Source organism: Piliocolobus tephrosceles, chromosome 11, assembly GCF_002776525.5.
Source record: "Piliocolobus tephrosceles isolate RC106 chromosome 11, ASM277652v3, whole genome shotgun sequence".
Lineage (NCBI taxonomy): Eukaryota > Metazoa > Chordata > Mammalia > Primates > Cercopithecidae > Piliocolobus > Piliocolobus tephrosceles.
The window spans coordinates 21,064,074-21,078,861 of record NC_045444.1 but is presented as its reverse complement, the minus strand read 5'-3'; the positions used below and the strand labels follow the sequence as shown (position 1 = coordinate 21,078,861).

At 39.9% G+C, this 14,788-nt stretch overlaps 1 protein-coding gene across 1 annotated transcript in view; it reads right to left on the bottom strand.

The window, feature by feature from the left end:
- THSD7B (thrombospondin type 1 domain containing 7B) overlaps nucleotides 1-14,788 on the bottom strand; it is a 779,270-nt gene that overhangs the window by 568,469 nt on the left and 196,013 nt on the right. The window contains exon 3 of the mRNA XM_026449366.1: nucleotides 13,592-13,840. Within this exon, the coding sequence (XP_026305151.1) occupies nucleotides 13,592-13,840 (249 nt within the window). The remainder of the gene's footprint in view (nucleotides 1-13,591; nucleotides 13,841-14,788) is intronic.

Genomic DNA, 14,788 nt, shown 5'->3' with positions numbered 1-14,788 from the left:
GTGGGACTATTGATTATGGAAAGCTACTGTGAAGTGCAAAGCTCTTTGGTCTTCAGTAAATGACTCTGCCAGCCAAACTCCACATATGTATTATTAATAGACTTCTATCACCATATACAGCACTTAGCAGTATGTTAAGTTTCTTACATTAACTGGGGAGCAAATCTTCCATCCAGGAGGTCTTAAAGTGGCACAATGGGGACTCATGATATAATACCTCAGTAATAGACAAATCCAATAAAAAGGCAAGAGTCTCCTATTGAAACATTTCCAGATTCTTTGACAACTATTGCTTCTTTTCTAAAACAGATTATCTGGAGGCTCCAGGTCATGACTCTTCTAATTTTATTATTATTATATTTTAAATTCTGGGATACATGTGCAGAACGTGCAGGTTTGTTACATAGGGATACACGTGCCGTGGTGGCTTGCTGTTCCTATCAACCAGTCATCTATGTTACGTATTTCTCCTAATGCTATCCCTCCCTTAGCCCTCCAGCCCTCAACAGGCCCCAGTGTGTGATGTTCCCCTCCCTGTGTCCATGTGTTCTCAATGTTTAACTCCCACTTTGAGAGAGAACATGCAGTGTTTGGTTTTCTTTTCCTGTGATAGTTTGCTGAGAACGATGGTTTCTACTTTCATCCAAGTCCCTGCAAAGGACATGAACTCATCCTTCTTTATGGCTGCATAGTATTCCATGTTGTATATGTGCCACACTTTGTTTATTCAGAGTATTGATGAGCATTTGGGTTTGTTCCAAGTCTTTGCTATTGTGAATAGTGGTGCAATAAACATATGTGTGCATGTGTCTTTGTGGTAGAATGATTTATAATCCTTAGGGTATATGCCCAGTAATGGGATTGTTGGGTCAAATGGCATTTCTGGTTCTAGATCCCAATGGTTGAGCTAATTTACACTCCCACCAACAGTGTAAAAGTATTCCTATTTCTCCACATCCTCTCCAGCATCTGTTGTTTCCTGACTTTTTACTGATTGCCGTTCTAGCTGGTGTGAGATGGTATCTCATTGTGGTTTTGATTTGCATTTCTCTAATGACCAGGGATGATGAGGTTTTGCTCATATGTTTGTTGGCCACATAAAAGTCTTCTTTCGAGAAGTGTTTGTTGATATCCTTTGCCCACCTTTTAATGGGGTTCTTTTCTTGTAAATTTGTTTAAGTTCCTTGTAGATTCTATATATTAGTCCTTTGTAAAATGGATAGAAAATTTTTCTCCCATTCTGTAGGTTGCCTGTTCACTCTAATGATAGTTTCTTTTGCTGTACAGAAGCTCTTTAGCTTAATTAGATCCCATTTGTCAATTTTGGCTTTTGTTACCATTGCTTTTGGTGTTTTAGTCATGAAGTCCTTCCCCATGCCTATGTCCTGAATGGTATTGCCTAGGTTTTCTTCTAGGGATTTTACGGTTTTAGGTCTTACATTTAAGTCTTTAATCCATCTTGAGTTAATTTTTGTATATGGTGTAAGGAAAGGGTCCAGTTTCAGTTTTCTGCATATGGCTAGCTAGTTTTCCCAACACCATTTATTAAATAGGGAATCCTTTCTCCACTGCTTGTTTGTGTCAGGTTTGTCAAAGATCAGATATTTGTAGATGTGTGGCATTATTTCTGAGGCCTGTGTTCTGTTCCATTGGTCGCTATATCTGTTCTGGTACCAGTAACATGCTATTTTGGTTACTGTAGCCTTGTAGTATAGTTTGAAATCAAGAAGCATGATGCCTGCAGCTTTGCTCTTTTTGCTTAGGATATGTCTTGGCTATATGGGGTCTTTTTGGTTCCACATGAAATTTAAAGTAGTTTTTTTCTAATTCTGTGAAGAAAGTCAATGGTAGCTTGATGGGGATAGCATTGAATCTATAAATTACTTTGGGCAGTATGGTCATTTTCATGATATTGATTTTTCCTATTCAGGAGCATGGAATGTTTTTTCCATTTGTTTGTGTTCTCTCTTATTTCTTTGAGCAGGATTTTGTAGTTCTCCTTAAAGAGGTCCTTCACATCCATTGTAAGTTGTATTCCTACGTATTTTAGTCTCTTTGTAGCAACTGTGAATGGGAGTTCACTCATGATTTGGCTCTCTGTTTATTATTGATGTATAGGAATCTTTGTGATTTTCGCACATTGATTTTGTATCCTGAGATTTTGCTGAAGTTGCTTATCAGCTTAAGCAGATTTTGGGCTGAGACAATGGCGTTTTTTAAATATACAATCATGTCATCTGCAAACAGAGACAATTTGACTTCCTCTCTTCCTATTTGAATATCCTTCATTTCTTTCTCTTGCCTGATTGCCCTGGCCAGAACTTCCAATATTATGTTGAACAGGAGTGATAAGAGAGGAGATTCTTGTCTTGTGCAGGTTTTCAAAGAGAATGTTTCCAGTTTTTGCTTGTTCAGTATGACATTGGCTGTGGGTTTGTAATAAATAGCTCTTATTATTTTGAGATACCTTCCATTAATACTTAGTTTATTGAGAGTTTTCATCATGAAGTGGTGTTGAATTTTATCGAAGGGCTTTTCTGCATCTATCCAGATAATAATGTGGTTTTTGTCATTGGTTCTGTTTATGTGATGGATTATGTTTATTAATTTGCATATGTTGAACCTACCTTGCATCCCGGGGATGAAGCCGACTTGATTGTGGCGAATAAGCTTTTTGATGTGCTACTGAATTCGGTTTGCCAGTTGTGGGGAAAAGAGAGGTCAGCCTGTTGCTGTGTTATTATAGATAGAAGTAAGTTTAAGAGACTCCATTTGGCTCTGTATTTGAGATGCTGTTAATCTGTGACTCTACCCCCAATCTTGTCCTTGCTAGAAAACATCGCTGTGCTAATTAAGGTTGAAAGGATTTGGGGCTGTAAGGAATGTGCTTTGTTAGGCAAATGTTTAAAGCCTGCTTGTGGTTGAAGGTCAGTACCATTCTCTTAAATCTCAGTAAAAGAAAAACATCTGCCTCCTGCCCGTCCCTGGGAAAATGGAACATCTCCGTGTATCTGTATGTCTTACTGCTGATTTACTCCCTTATCTTTTTGGCAATAAATACTGAGGGAACTCAGAGACCGGTGTCAGTGTGGGTCCTCTGAAAGCACAGCACTGGTCCCCTGGGCCCCGCTTTTCTTTCTCTATACTTTGTCTCTGTGTCTTTACTTCTTTTCTCAAGTCTCTCGTTCCACCTAGCGAGAAGCACCCACAGGTGTGGAGGGGCAGGCCACCCCTTCAGCCAGTATTTTACTGAAGATTTTTGCATCAATGCATCAGGTATATTGACCTGAAATTTTCTTTTTTTGTTGTGTCTCGGCCAGGTTTTAGTATCAGGATGATACTGGCCTCATAAAATGTGTTAGGGAGGATTCCCTCTTTTTCTGTTGTTTGGAATAGTTTCAGAAGGAATGGTGCCAGCTCCTCCTTGTACCTCTGGTAGAATTCGGCTGTGAATCCGTCTCATCCTGCAATTATTTTGGTTGGTAGGCTATTAATTATTGACTCAATTTCAGAACTTGTCATTAGTCTATTCACGGATTTGACTTCCTCCTGGTTTAGTCTTGGGAGGGTGTATGTGTCCAGGAATTTATCCATTTCTTCTAGATTTTCTAGTTTATTTGCATAAAGGTGTTTATAGTATTCTCTGATGGTAGTTTGTATTTCTACGGGATCAATGGTGATCTCCCCTTTATAACTTTTTATTGTGTCATTTGATTCAAAACAGAGAAGAACTTTCTTCTTCTTTATTAATCTGGCTAGCCATCTATCTATTTCGTTAATCTTTTCAAAAAACCAGCTCCTGGATTCATTGATTTTTACTGAAGGGTTTTTGTGTCTCTATCTCCTTCGGTTCTGCTCTGATCTTAGTTATTTCTTGTCTTCTGTTAGCTTTTGAATTTGTTTCCTCGTGCTTCTCAAGTTCTTTTAATTGTGATGTTAGGGTGTCGATTTTAGATCTTTCCTGCTTTCTCCTGTCTGCATTTAGTGCTATACATTTCCCTCTAAATAGTGCTTTAGCTGTGTCCCAGAGATTCTGGTATGTTGTGTCTTAGTACTCATTGGTTTCAAATAACTTATTTATTTCAGCCTTTATTTCATTATTTATCCAGTAGTAATTCAGGAGCAGGCTGTTCAGTTTTCACGTACTCGGGTAGTTTTGAATGAATTTCTTAATCCTGAGTTCCAATTTGATTGCACTGTGGTCTAAGAGACTGTTTGTTATGATTTCTTTTTTTTTGTTTTTGTTTTTTTTTTTTTGAGATGGAATCTTGTTCTGTCGCCCAGGCTGGAGTGCAGTGGCGCCATCTCGGCTCACTGCAAGCTCCACCTCCTGGATTCATACTATTCTCCTGCCTCAGCCTCCCGAGTAGCTGTAGCTGGAACTACAGGCGCCCGCCACCACACCTGGCTAATTTTTTGTATTTTCAGTAGAGACAGGGTTTCATCGTGTTAGCCAGGATGGTCTTGATCTCCTGACCTCATGATCCATGCCTCGGCCTCCCTAAGTGCTGGGATTACAGGCGTGAGCCACCGCACCCGGCCAATTTCTGTTCTTTTACATTTGCTGAGGAGTGTTTTACTTCCAATGGCATGGTCAATTTTAGAATAAGAGAGATGTGCTGCTGAGAAGAATGTATATTCTGTTGAATTGGAGTGGAGAGTTCTGTAGCTGTCTTTTAGGTCCGCTTGGTCCAGAGCTGAGTTCCAGTACTAAATATCCTTGTTAATTTTCTGTCTCGTTGATCTAATATTAACAGTGGGGTGTTAAAGCCTCCCACTATTATTGTGTGGGAGTCTAAGTTTCTTTGTAGGTCTCTAAGGACTTGGCTTATGAATCTGGGTGCTCTTGTATTAGGTGCATATATATTTAGAATAGTTAGCCCATCTTGTTGTGTTTATCCCTTTACCATTATGCAATGCCCTTCTTTGACTTTTTTTTTAATCTTTGCTGATTTAAAGTCTGTTTTATCAGAGACTAGGATTGCAACCCCTGCTTTTTTTTTTTTTTATTTATTTCCATTTGCTTGGTAAATATTCCTCCATCCCTTTATTTTTGAGCCTATGTGTGTCTTTGCATGTGAAATGGGTCTCCTGAATAAAACACACTGATGGGTATTGACTCTTTATCTAATTTGCCAGTCTGTATCTTTTAATTGGGGCATTTAGCCCACTTACATATAAGGTTAATATGGTTATGTATGAATTTGATCCTGTCATTATGATGCTAGCTGGTTATTTTGCCCATTCGTTGATGCAGTTTCTTCATAGTGTCAATGGTCTTTATAACTTGGTATGTTTTTGGTTGTACCAGATTTTCCTTTCCATATATAGTGCTTCCTTCAGGAGCTCTTGTAAGGCAGGCCTGGTGATTTTGTCACCACCAGCATTTGTCTCTCAGCATTTGCTTGTCTGCAAAGGATTTTATTTCTCCCTCACTTACGAAGCTTAGTTTAGCTGCATATGAAATTCTGGGTTGAAAATTCCTTTCTTTAAGAATGGTGAATATTGGCTCCCACTCTCTTCTGGCTTGTAGGGTTTCTGAAGAGAGATCTACTGTTCATCTGATCGGCTTCCCTTTGTGGGTAACCAGACCTTTCTCTCCGGCTGCCCTCAACATTTTCCTTCATTTCAACCTTGATGAATCTGACAATTTTGTGTCTTCGGGTTGCTCTTCTCAAGGACTATTTTTGTGGTTTTCTCTGTATTTCCTGAATTTGAATGTTGGTCTGTCTTGTTAAGTTGGGGAAGTTCTCCTGGATAATATCCTGAAGAGTGTTTTCCAACTTGGTTCCACTCTCCCCGTCATTTTCAGGCACACCAATCAAATGTAGGTTTGGTCTTTTCACATAGTTCCATATTTCTTGGAGGTTTTGTTTGTTCATTTTCATTCTTTTCTCTAATCTTGTCTCCAAGTTCATTTCATTAAGTTGATCTTCGATCTCTGATATCCTTTCTTCCACTTGATCAATTCAACTATTGATACTTGTTTATGTTCACAAAGTTCTCATGCTGTGTTTTCCAGATCCATCAGGTCATTTATATTCTTCTCTAAACTGGTTATTCTAGTTAACAACTCCTTTAACCTTTTAGGTTCTTAGCTTCCTTGCATTGGGTTAGAACACGCTCCTTTAGTTGGGAGAAGTTTGTTATTAGTCACCTTCTGAAGTCTACTTCTGTCAATTCATCAAACTCATTCTCCATCCAGTTTTGTTCCCCTGCTGGCAAGGAGTTGTGATCCATTGAAGGAGAAGAGGCATTCTGGTTTTTGGAATGTTCAGCCTTTTTGCACTGGCTTTCCTCATCTTCGTGGGTTTATCTAACTTTGGTCTTTCATGTTGGTGACCTTCTGATGGGGTTTTTGTGTGGACGTCCTTTTTGTCAATGTTGATGCCATTCCTTTGAGTTAGTGTTTCTTCTAACAGTCAGGCCCCTCTGCTGAAGGTCTGCTGGAGTCTGCTGGAGGTCCACTTCAGGCTATGTTTGCCTGGGTATCACCAGCGGAGGCTGCAGAACAGCAAAGATTGCTGCCTGTTCCTTCCTCTGGAAGCTTCATCCCAGAGGGGCACCCACCAGATGCCAGTTGTAGCTCTCCTGTATGAGGTGTCTGTCAACCCCTGCATGGAAGTGTCTCCAAGTGAGGAAGCATAGGGGTCAGGGACCCAACTGAGGAGGCAGTCTGTCCCTTAGCAGAACTTGAGTGCTGTGCTGGGAGGCCAGCTGCTCTCTTTAGAGCCTGCAGGCAGGAATGTTTTAAGTCTACTGAAACTGTGCCCACAGCCACGCCTTCCCCCAGGTACTCTGTCCCAAGGAGATGGGAGTTTTATCTATAAGCCCCTGACTGGGGGTGCTGTTTTTCTTTCAGAGATGCCCTGCCCAGAGAGGAGAAATCTAGACAGGCAGCCTGGCTACAGCTTTGTGGCGCTGCAGTGGGCTCCACCCAGTGTGAACTTCCCAGCGGCTTTGTTTACACTGTGAGGGGAAAACCACCTACTCAAGCCTCAGTAATGGTGGACACCCCTCCCACCACCAAGCTCGAGCATCCCAGGTCGACTTCAGAGTGCTGGGCTAGCAGCGAGAATTTCAAGCCAGTGGATCTTAGCTTGCTGGGCTCCATGGGGGTGGGATCCATTGAGCTAGACCACTTGGCTCCCTGGCTTCAGCCCCCTTTCCAGGAGTGTGAATGGTTCTGTCTTACTGGCATTCCAGGCACCACTAGGATATGAACATAAACCCTGCTAGCTCTACTTCAAAATAGCTGGAGAAAAGCTGCTTAATTTAAACAGCTTTTTTAAATTTTGAAAAGCTTCCTTAGAGAATCTGTTAATTTATCTGACAACCATTTATTAAATACCTACTATGTGAAGAGTGTTCGGTGCTGTGATAGAAAATCAATGGAAGACTGGCACGGTGGCTCATGCCTGTAATCCCAGGACTTTGGGAGGTGAAGGCCAGTGTATGACTTGAGATCAGGAGTTTGAGACCAGCCTGGACAACACGATGAAACTCCATCCCTACTAAAAATACAATAATTAGCCAGGTGTGATGGCACATGCCTATAATCCCAGCTACTTGGGAGGCTGAGGTGGGAGAATCACTTGAACCCAGGAGGCAGAGGTCGCGGTGAGCTGAGATCACACCACTCCATTCCAGCCTGGGAGATGGAGTGAGACTCCATTTCAAAACAAACAACAACAAAAAGAAAATTAATGGGAGAAGATTTAAAAGACGTAACAGGTGATGTGTGTGCTAGAAGGAAAACTTTGACAAATTCAGACTATGATCTCATTCCTCACCTGTTTTGAAGTAACCCTCATAACTAATGACAACAGAGATTTTTTATCTGGAAAGCTGGACACAGTATCAGCAGGATTGTGGAACTGTGGTAAGCTCCCTGGGTCCATCCTTGTGCTGGGTGGATGTCCTTTTTTGATCTTGATGACGCCAATTTCAGCTGTTCTTTATTTTAAAACACCTTTGAGTCTGTCGTATTTACTATACAATACAGATAAACATGGAATAAAGTGCTGAGTGCATAATACTGTTCTGGAACTACCCCACATTTTAACCTTCATTTATTCCTTCAATGTTTGGTGAGCATTTACTATGAGCTAGGCACTTTTCTAGGTGCTACTCTTTCTAAGGAAATGGAAACAAACAAAATAGTCCTATCCATATACATGAGATGATATATTGGGACATTACTATTAAGCACTCTTAAAGGACATGATTATCGTGTTCTGGACTATCTATAAGGTTGGTTCAATTACTTTTGCAGCAACCTAATAGTTTTGAAAGAGTACATCAAACAAGATTCTTAAGACAAATAACCTAAGTGAACACAGACTGGAAGTTTTCAGTTTTATGAATTCTCCAGTGGTTAACACAGTGACAGGCCAAAGCAGATTTTGAACAAACATCCCTTCACAACACAGCGCTCTGTTTCAATAGGCGCAAACGACCATGCCAAGCTTTCATCTACCGTCCTTTTTTCTTGGCACTATCCCCGGCTTCAATGTTCATCTAAAAATTCATGAACTAATACCCAGGGTTTTCTCAAGGAAAAAAGGATGTCTAGAAAATCTAAAATTAGGTACAATGCCTCAAAAAATATGTTAGGGAAAACCAGGCTGGTCTCAGGGATTTGTTTCACAAGCAAATCAAAGTGGGGGTGCAGGGCACCCAGATAGATCTCTCAGCATAAATTGGCACAAATAGACTTATTTTAAGGAATCTCTAGTCCATGCAAAATAAGGATAAAGTAATACATACCAGAAACAAGGCAGGATGAAATAAAAGAGCCTATCTATTCAGTGCCAGACCACAGTATTGGAACGATATTTTACAGATTGGCTTCTCTGTGTAGTAATATCACACAGACTATGTAATACTCTCAGCTGTGCAGCTTCTGCCTTGAGATTTTCTTAAGAGTTTTACTTAGTATTGGTCACTGTCACCATTTAATAGTGCTGTCTTACATTTGATTTCATACTCTAAATGATCATTTAGGAGATAGAACAGCCATTTTCAGATGAAAACTGTTGCCTCCCAGTGGGGTGGTAGGAATTCCTGGTAGGTCATCTGAGCTGTCGCTTTTAAGAAAGATGTTTGTAGCTGATGTTTTCCCAATATTCTTGTGTGTTACAGTTTGTTTCACCAGAATGGGCCTCTCTATGAAAGCACAAGAGATCTGGAATCACAGCTGTTCTAGAATTAGGTTGTGTCTCAGTTCTCTGACATGAAGCATTACACTATTACTATGTTCTTTGTCTTTCTTTACCCCATCTACTAAACAGTACTGCCTCATCCTGCAGTGTTAGAATGCTTTTTGCCTTCCCCTCAGTTGAGATCTAGGATACAATATTTTAGATGTTAGTCAGGACACAGGAAAGTGCCCGAGTGCCGAAGTGTCTTAAATGACTCCTATCTCATCATGTTTGGGGACATAGAATAACATGACACCCAAGATCATGATGCCCAATGACAGGGGACAACCACACAAAGACCCAGGGTGGCAACTGGCAAGCAAATTTATTCTCTCTTTCATATCCGTTTCCCACCCATAGTACACATTGCAAGTGTTTAATGATATGTTGGAGGTTGGGGAGGTCCACAAAATTACAAATAGACTGGAGGAAGAGGTTTCCTGTGCTCTATATATGTCTTAGTCAAAAAGTACAACTTCGAAACAAACTTACTGCCATACAATGCTAATCTTCATGTAGTTCTAAAATTTCCCACAATAGCATAACATGAACTGGTCTCTGTCTCCTTTCAACTTAAATTAGTTGCTCACAGCAACTACTTGGTGGTATGGTGGCCCCAGGGAAAGCTTCTCAAATGATCTCCTGTTAGTTACAATTCCCTTCATGGAGTCATGCCTTAGGGACGGTCATTCATAGTGTTTAGTGTGAAAATGCTGGGCAGTTGAGCCCAGCTCGTGAGAAGAGTATCCCCCAAAGCTATGCTACTGAACATTATTAATATCCAGGGACTAGAGCACTTTTCTACCTATACCTTGTTCTTAAAATATTTTCCCCTAATTTCCTGAGTGACTAATTTATTTACTTCCTTTGATTTCCCTACCTTCTCACATCCTGCTCGTTCAAATGATGCTTCTCTAGGGACACTTTAATTTTATCACCTGTGCTGACCCCTCATCACAGCATTCCAGAACCTCTAGCTTTACCCTACTTTGATGTTTTATTTTTTTGCATAGCTCTTCCAAGTTTACTTTATATTATTTATCTGATGTATTTTCACTAAAATTTAGGTTCCAGTGGGGGAGGGAAGTTTGTCTTTTGTGTTCTCTAAGGTATCACAAATGCTTAACATGGTGTTTGGCATATAGCAAAGGCTTAATGGGTATTTGTTGAATGAATAAACACATCTCCAATAGCAAAGATAGCGGAAGGATAAAAGTAAAACAGAATTCTGAAAGACTTTTTAAAACACTATGAGGAATCAAAAAAGGATGAATTTACCTCCTAGGGAGAAATAAGGTGAATTAACTTGATGCATGTGACTTGCTCATGAGTTCTGGGAAAAGAAACATGAGAATTTTTGTTCCCTAATAGATTTTCATTTTCCTTTCCCTTGTTAACAATTAATTTTAATCACTGATATAAAACCAGAAACAAAAAGTACATAGGTTCTATGCTTTCCCATGATAGAGGCCACAGCCCAGATTTCAGACAAATTAGAATGTCAGCTAATGTTTAGCTGCCATTACTTATGTATTCTCCTTCCCACAACCAAGTAGAAACATTAGTTACATCATTCTCCCTATGGAACACTGGTTGGTTGGTATTTCAGTTAATTCTCCAATACTCCTATTTCCTACAGCTTTACCATTTTAAAAGTTTATTTATTTATTTATTTTTACATATTTATTTGTGGGTGTGTGTGTGTCAACCTCAGCAACATTTTCAAGCAGTAGAACTAGGGGGCCAGGTTCATCCCCAGTGAAGCCTGTCAACCTCTATTTTCAGACACTAAGGTTCTACCAAATGAAGATCAATACAGAAACTCATCTTGGGTACATCCTGAATTATTACTTTCCACATTATGTTGTTGAAAAAAAATATGATGCACACAAATGCATGCATATCAGTAGGTATAACCTTATCTTAGTGCATATCTTCACTGTGCCTATCATGAGAGTCTGTGTGACATAATGAAAAGAACACTGGCTTCAGAGTTGAGTAAATTTGTGCTTGAATCTTAAAGCAAATTCACATCCCCTTTCACTCTCAAAAATGTTCATTTGGGTGGTAAACTCTATGTCACGCTAAATATTATTTATATTTACTTAATTTATAACTCTGTTACAATTATTGGCCAACAGCAGGTACTTGATAAAAGGTAGGCATTGTTTAACAAACATACATATAGTTCAGCTTTCTCAGCATTGCCAGGAAGGTACCATTCTGACTTCCAAGAGAACTGCAATAGTTATTAACAAAGAAAATGGAGGGTTGCCTATAAATCAGCAAACCTTTGAAAGTATCAGGAAGAGAGTATTAGCTATCCCATGAAAAAAAAAAAAAAAACTGAAGGATAGAGGCATCAATGTCAAGGTCATCATGAAACCCAGATTTTATTCCTGCCTGCATACCATCGAGAAGCCTTCTAAAGTAAACCTCCAAAGAGAAATAAGATTTCCAAATTATATAGAAGAAATATGTTTCTACCCCATGAAACTATTATTGTATGCTAAGGAAAAGAGATACTCTCTTTCTGGAGGAAACAAACACACCTGCAAATAGCAACAATAGTGGTCATTCTTCTTGCTGTGCCTCCTATGTGCTAAGCCCTGGGCCTGGCATTTCACATGCCTGGTCTTCAGCCTTTCAAGCCTGCCACACAGGCAGTATTATCAGATGCATTCTACTGAAAAAGTAAATGTCTTGGAAAAGTTGTATAGCTTGTTCAAGATCACTCCGCTAGTAAGTGATGAAGATACAATTTTAATCCAGGTATTTCAATGTTAAAAGGGACAGAGATCTCAGAGTTATGCCATTTTCAAGCTTCTGTTTCACTTCAAAATTAGTGTTTTGAAAGACTCAACACAACACAACAAGAAAGGGTTCTGTGAAGCTGAGAGTTTGTGGTAAAGAGACATGCACTGCATCTATACCTTCTGTATTTGAGGTAAGGAATGACACAAATCTAAGGGGTCATTTTAGAAAATGAACAATAAGAACACAAGGAACTGTGTTCAATCAACACTGGTTCCAACTGCAAAGTGGGGATGTGAGAGGCTAAGAGTTCTGACAACGGAAACCTGCCTTTCTAATGCACACTTCATATGAGGTTTCAGGAAGAGCCAGGCTTCACCCCACCACCAGTAACTATTGGGTCAGTAACCCATACCCTTCACACATCACCAAATCACTAATTCATACAGAAAACTATTTTTTCCTTCTTTTATTTTTTGCTGCAGAAATGATTCTATAGTCATGGAAGTTACAAGAAACTATAAGAAAAATGCCTATCATGAATAGCTACAGATTTAACAGATACAGTTCAGGGCAGCTGTTCAGCAGGAAACACCACAAAACCATCTCTAACAGATTTCTGTCTGTTATCAAACCGGACCCACTGCGAGCCAACGACCTAAAGGAAAACACACTGCAGACCTTTACCCAGGTCTATGGGGCCACACAAAATATAACCAATGTTAAAATGTAGGCCAGGCACAGCGTGGTGGCTCACGCCTGCAATCCCAGCACTTTGGGAAGCTGAGGTGGGAGTACTGCTTAAGCCCAGGAGTTTGAGACCAGCCTGGGCAACATAGTGAGACCCCATCTCTATATAAAATAAAAAATATATATAGTAGCACGTACCTGTAGTCCCAGCAACTCAAGAGGCTGAGGTGGGAGAATTTCTTGAGCCCAGGAGGTGGAGGCTACAGTAAGCCATAATTACACCATTGCACTCCACTCTGGGCAACTGAGTTTTTGTTTCAAAAGAAAAAAAGTTAAAATGTAGCCATTAATATATGTTAAATCCTTTCTTGAATATTCTCTGGCTCCCTAGGGATTCTGGAATTGAAGAATGCCACATAGCAGCAGTAAGATTTGAAAACAGAACTGAGTTCGAATCAGGGTACTGCCACTCATTACCTACATAACTTAACTTCAGAAACTATTTAATCTCTCTGAACATTAGTAGCTTCATTTGTAAAATGGAGATGCCATGAATGGCCTCTTAGGTTACTATGAGAATTAAGTGTGTTGTGTCGGGTAATAATAGCTAATGGTTACTGAGCATTTACTATGTGCCAAACACAGGATGAATTAAGCACTGCTGGTAAACTAAAGCACTCTAATTAAGTTACTTGAAGAAATTCACATAATTAGAAAGTCACAGAAACAGGACTTAAACCAAGGGAGTCAACACCAAAGCCCATGATATTAACCTGCTCTCCTATGCTGCCGATTACGGAACTTGTATACTGAGTGAAGACTCAATAAATATGAGTCACAGCTACTTTCATTACTGAATGACTGTAATTCATTACATTCCTATAACATTAAATGAGGTTATATATTAAAACACTCACACTAAAGGCGGCATAAAAGCATAATACCTGGGACATTGCTGCAGAAGTTCTCCTTCAACAATGCAGGCTTCTTTCTCAAGAAGTTCAGGGCACTCCTTTCCACCTCCAATAGCAACGTGCTTCACGTTCCGGCTCCTGCTCCTAAATCCCGGCAAGAGACTCCCTGAACGGCATGTCTTGGAGCAGGGGCTCCAGGAGGACCACTCGGAGGTTTCACAGTCTTTGGGCATGATGCAGGACTGAACAGTCAGTGGGAAGGAGTCTTGCGTGCAAAGGCTGAAAAAAACAGAAGCAGAAAACAGGAGGCCATAGATTAATGGATGTGAGTAACATTATAAACTGCCTATTATGCAGAAAAAAAAAAAAAAACCTCTGAAATTTCAGCATTTAATAGGAAGATTTTTAAAAAAAATTTTAGAGACCTCATGAAAAAATATTGAAGAGCATAACATTTGAAGAGTGTTTATTTCTTCTGAAATAGTGATGCTACTTCATTCTTGCAAGATATACATGTAAGATGGGTCCACCTTTATCAGTATTATTAGAAAATAATGAGGGTCCTTCTAGGCTGCTTTTTTTTTTTCTAATTGAAACAGTCTTGCTCTGTTGCCCAGGCTGGAGTGCTGTGGTGCAACCTCCACCTCCCAGGTTCAAGCGATTCTCCTATCTCAGCCTCCTAAGTAGCTGAGACTACAGGAACACGCCACCACGCCCAGGTAATTTTTGTATTTTTAGTAGAGAGAGGGTTTTATCATGTTGGACACGCTGGTCTCGAACTCCTGACCTCAAGTGAGGTCCCACCTTCGCCTCCCAAAGTGCTGGGGTTACAGGCGTGAACCAGCCACCGCACCCAGTCCTTCTAGGAGGCTTTCACCTATGTTAGCCTACTATTACCATGGATTGACTGGTTTTCAGGTGTCCAAACTGTGCTGCATTTCACAGATAACTTTCTCACAACAAGCTCACAAGTTTACATTTTATTATATCCACCTTGTAGATAGACAAATAAATTTAGGCCCAGAAAGGCTAAGTAATTGTACAGTATCAAAAAAGGGAAATATAAACTTTAGAATATTCATCTATCCATTCTTGTAAATACTGGGCAATTTTTTAAATGTGCTGTTATATTTCCTCATGTTGTTAGGCTCTGAGCATCAATTTACTGATCTGCAAAATGTGTGTGTGATCAAGTACCAACAGTCTAATTAGGAATAGGTAAATAAA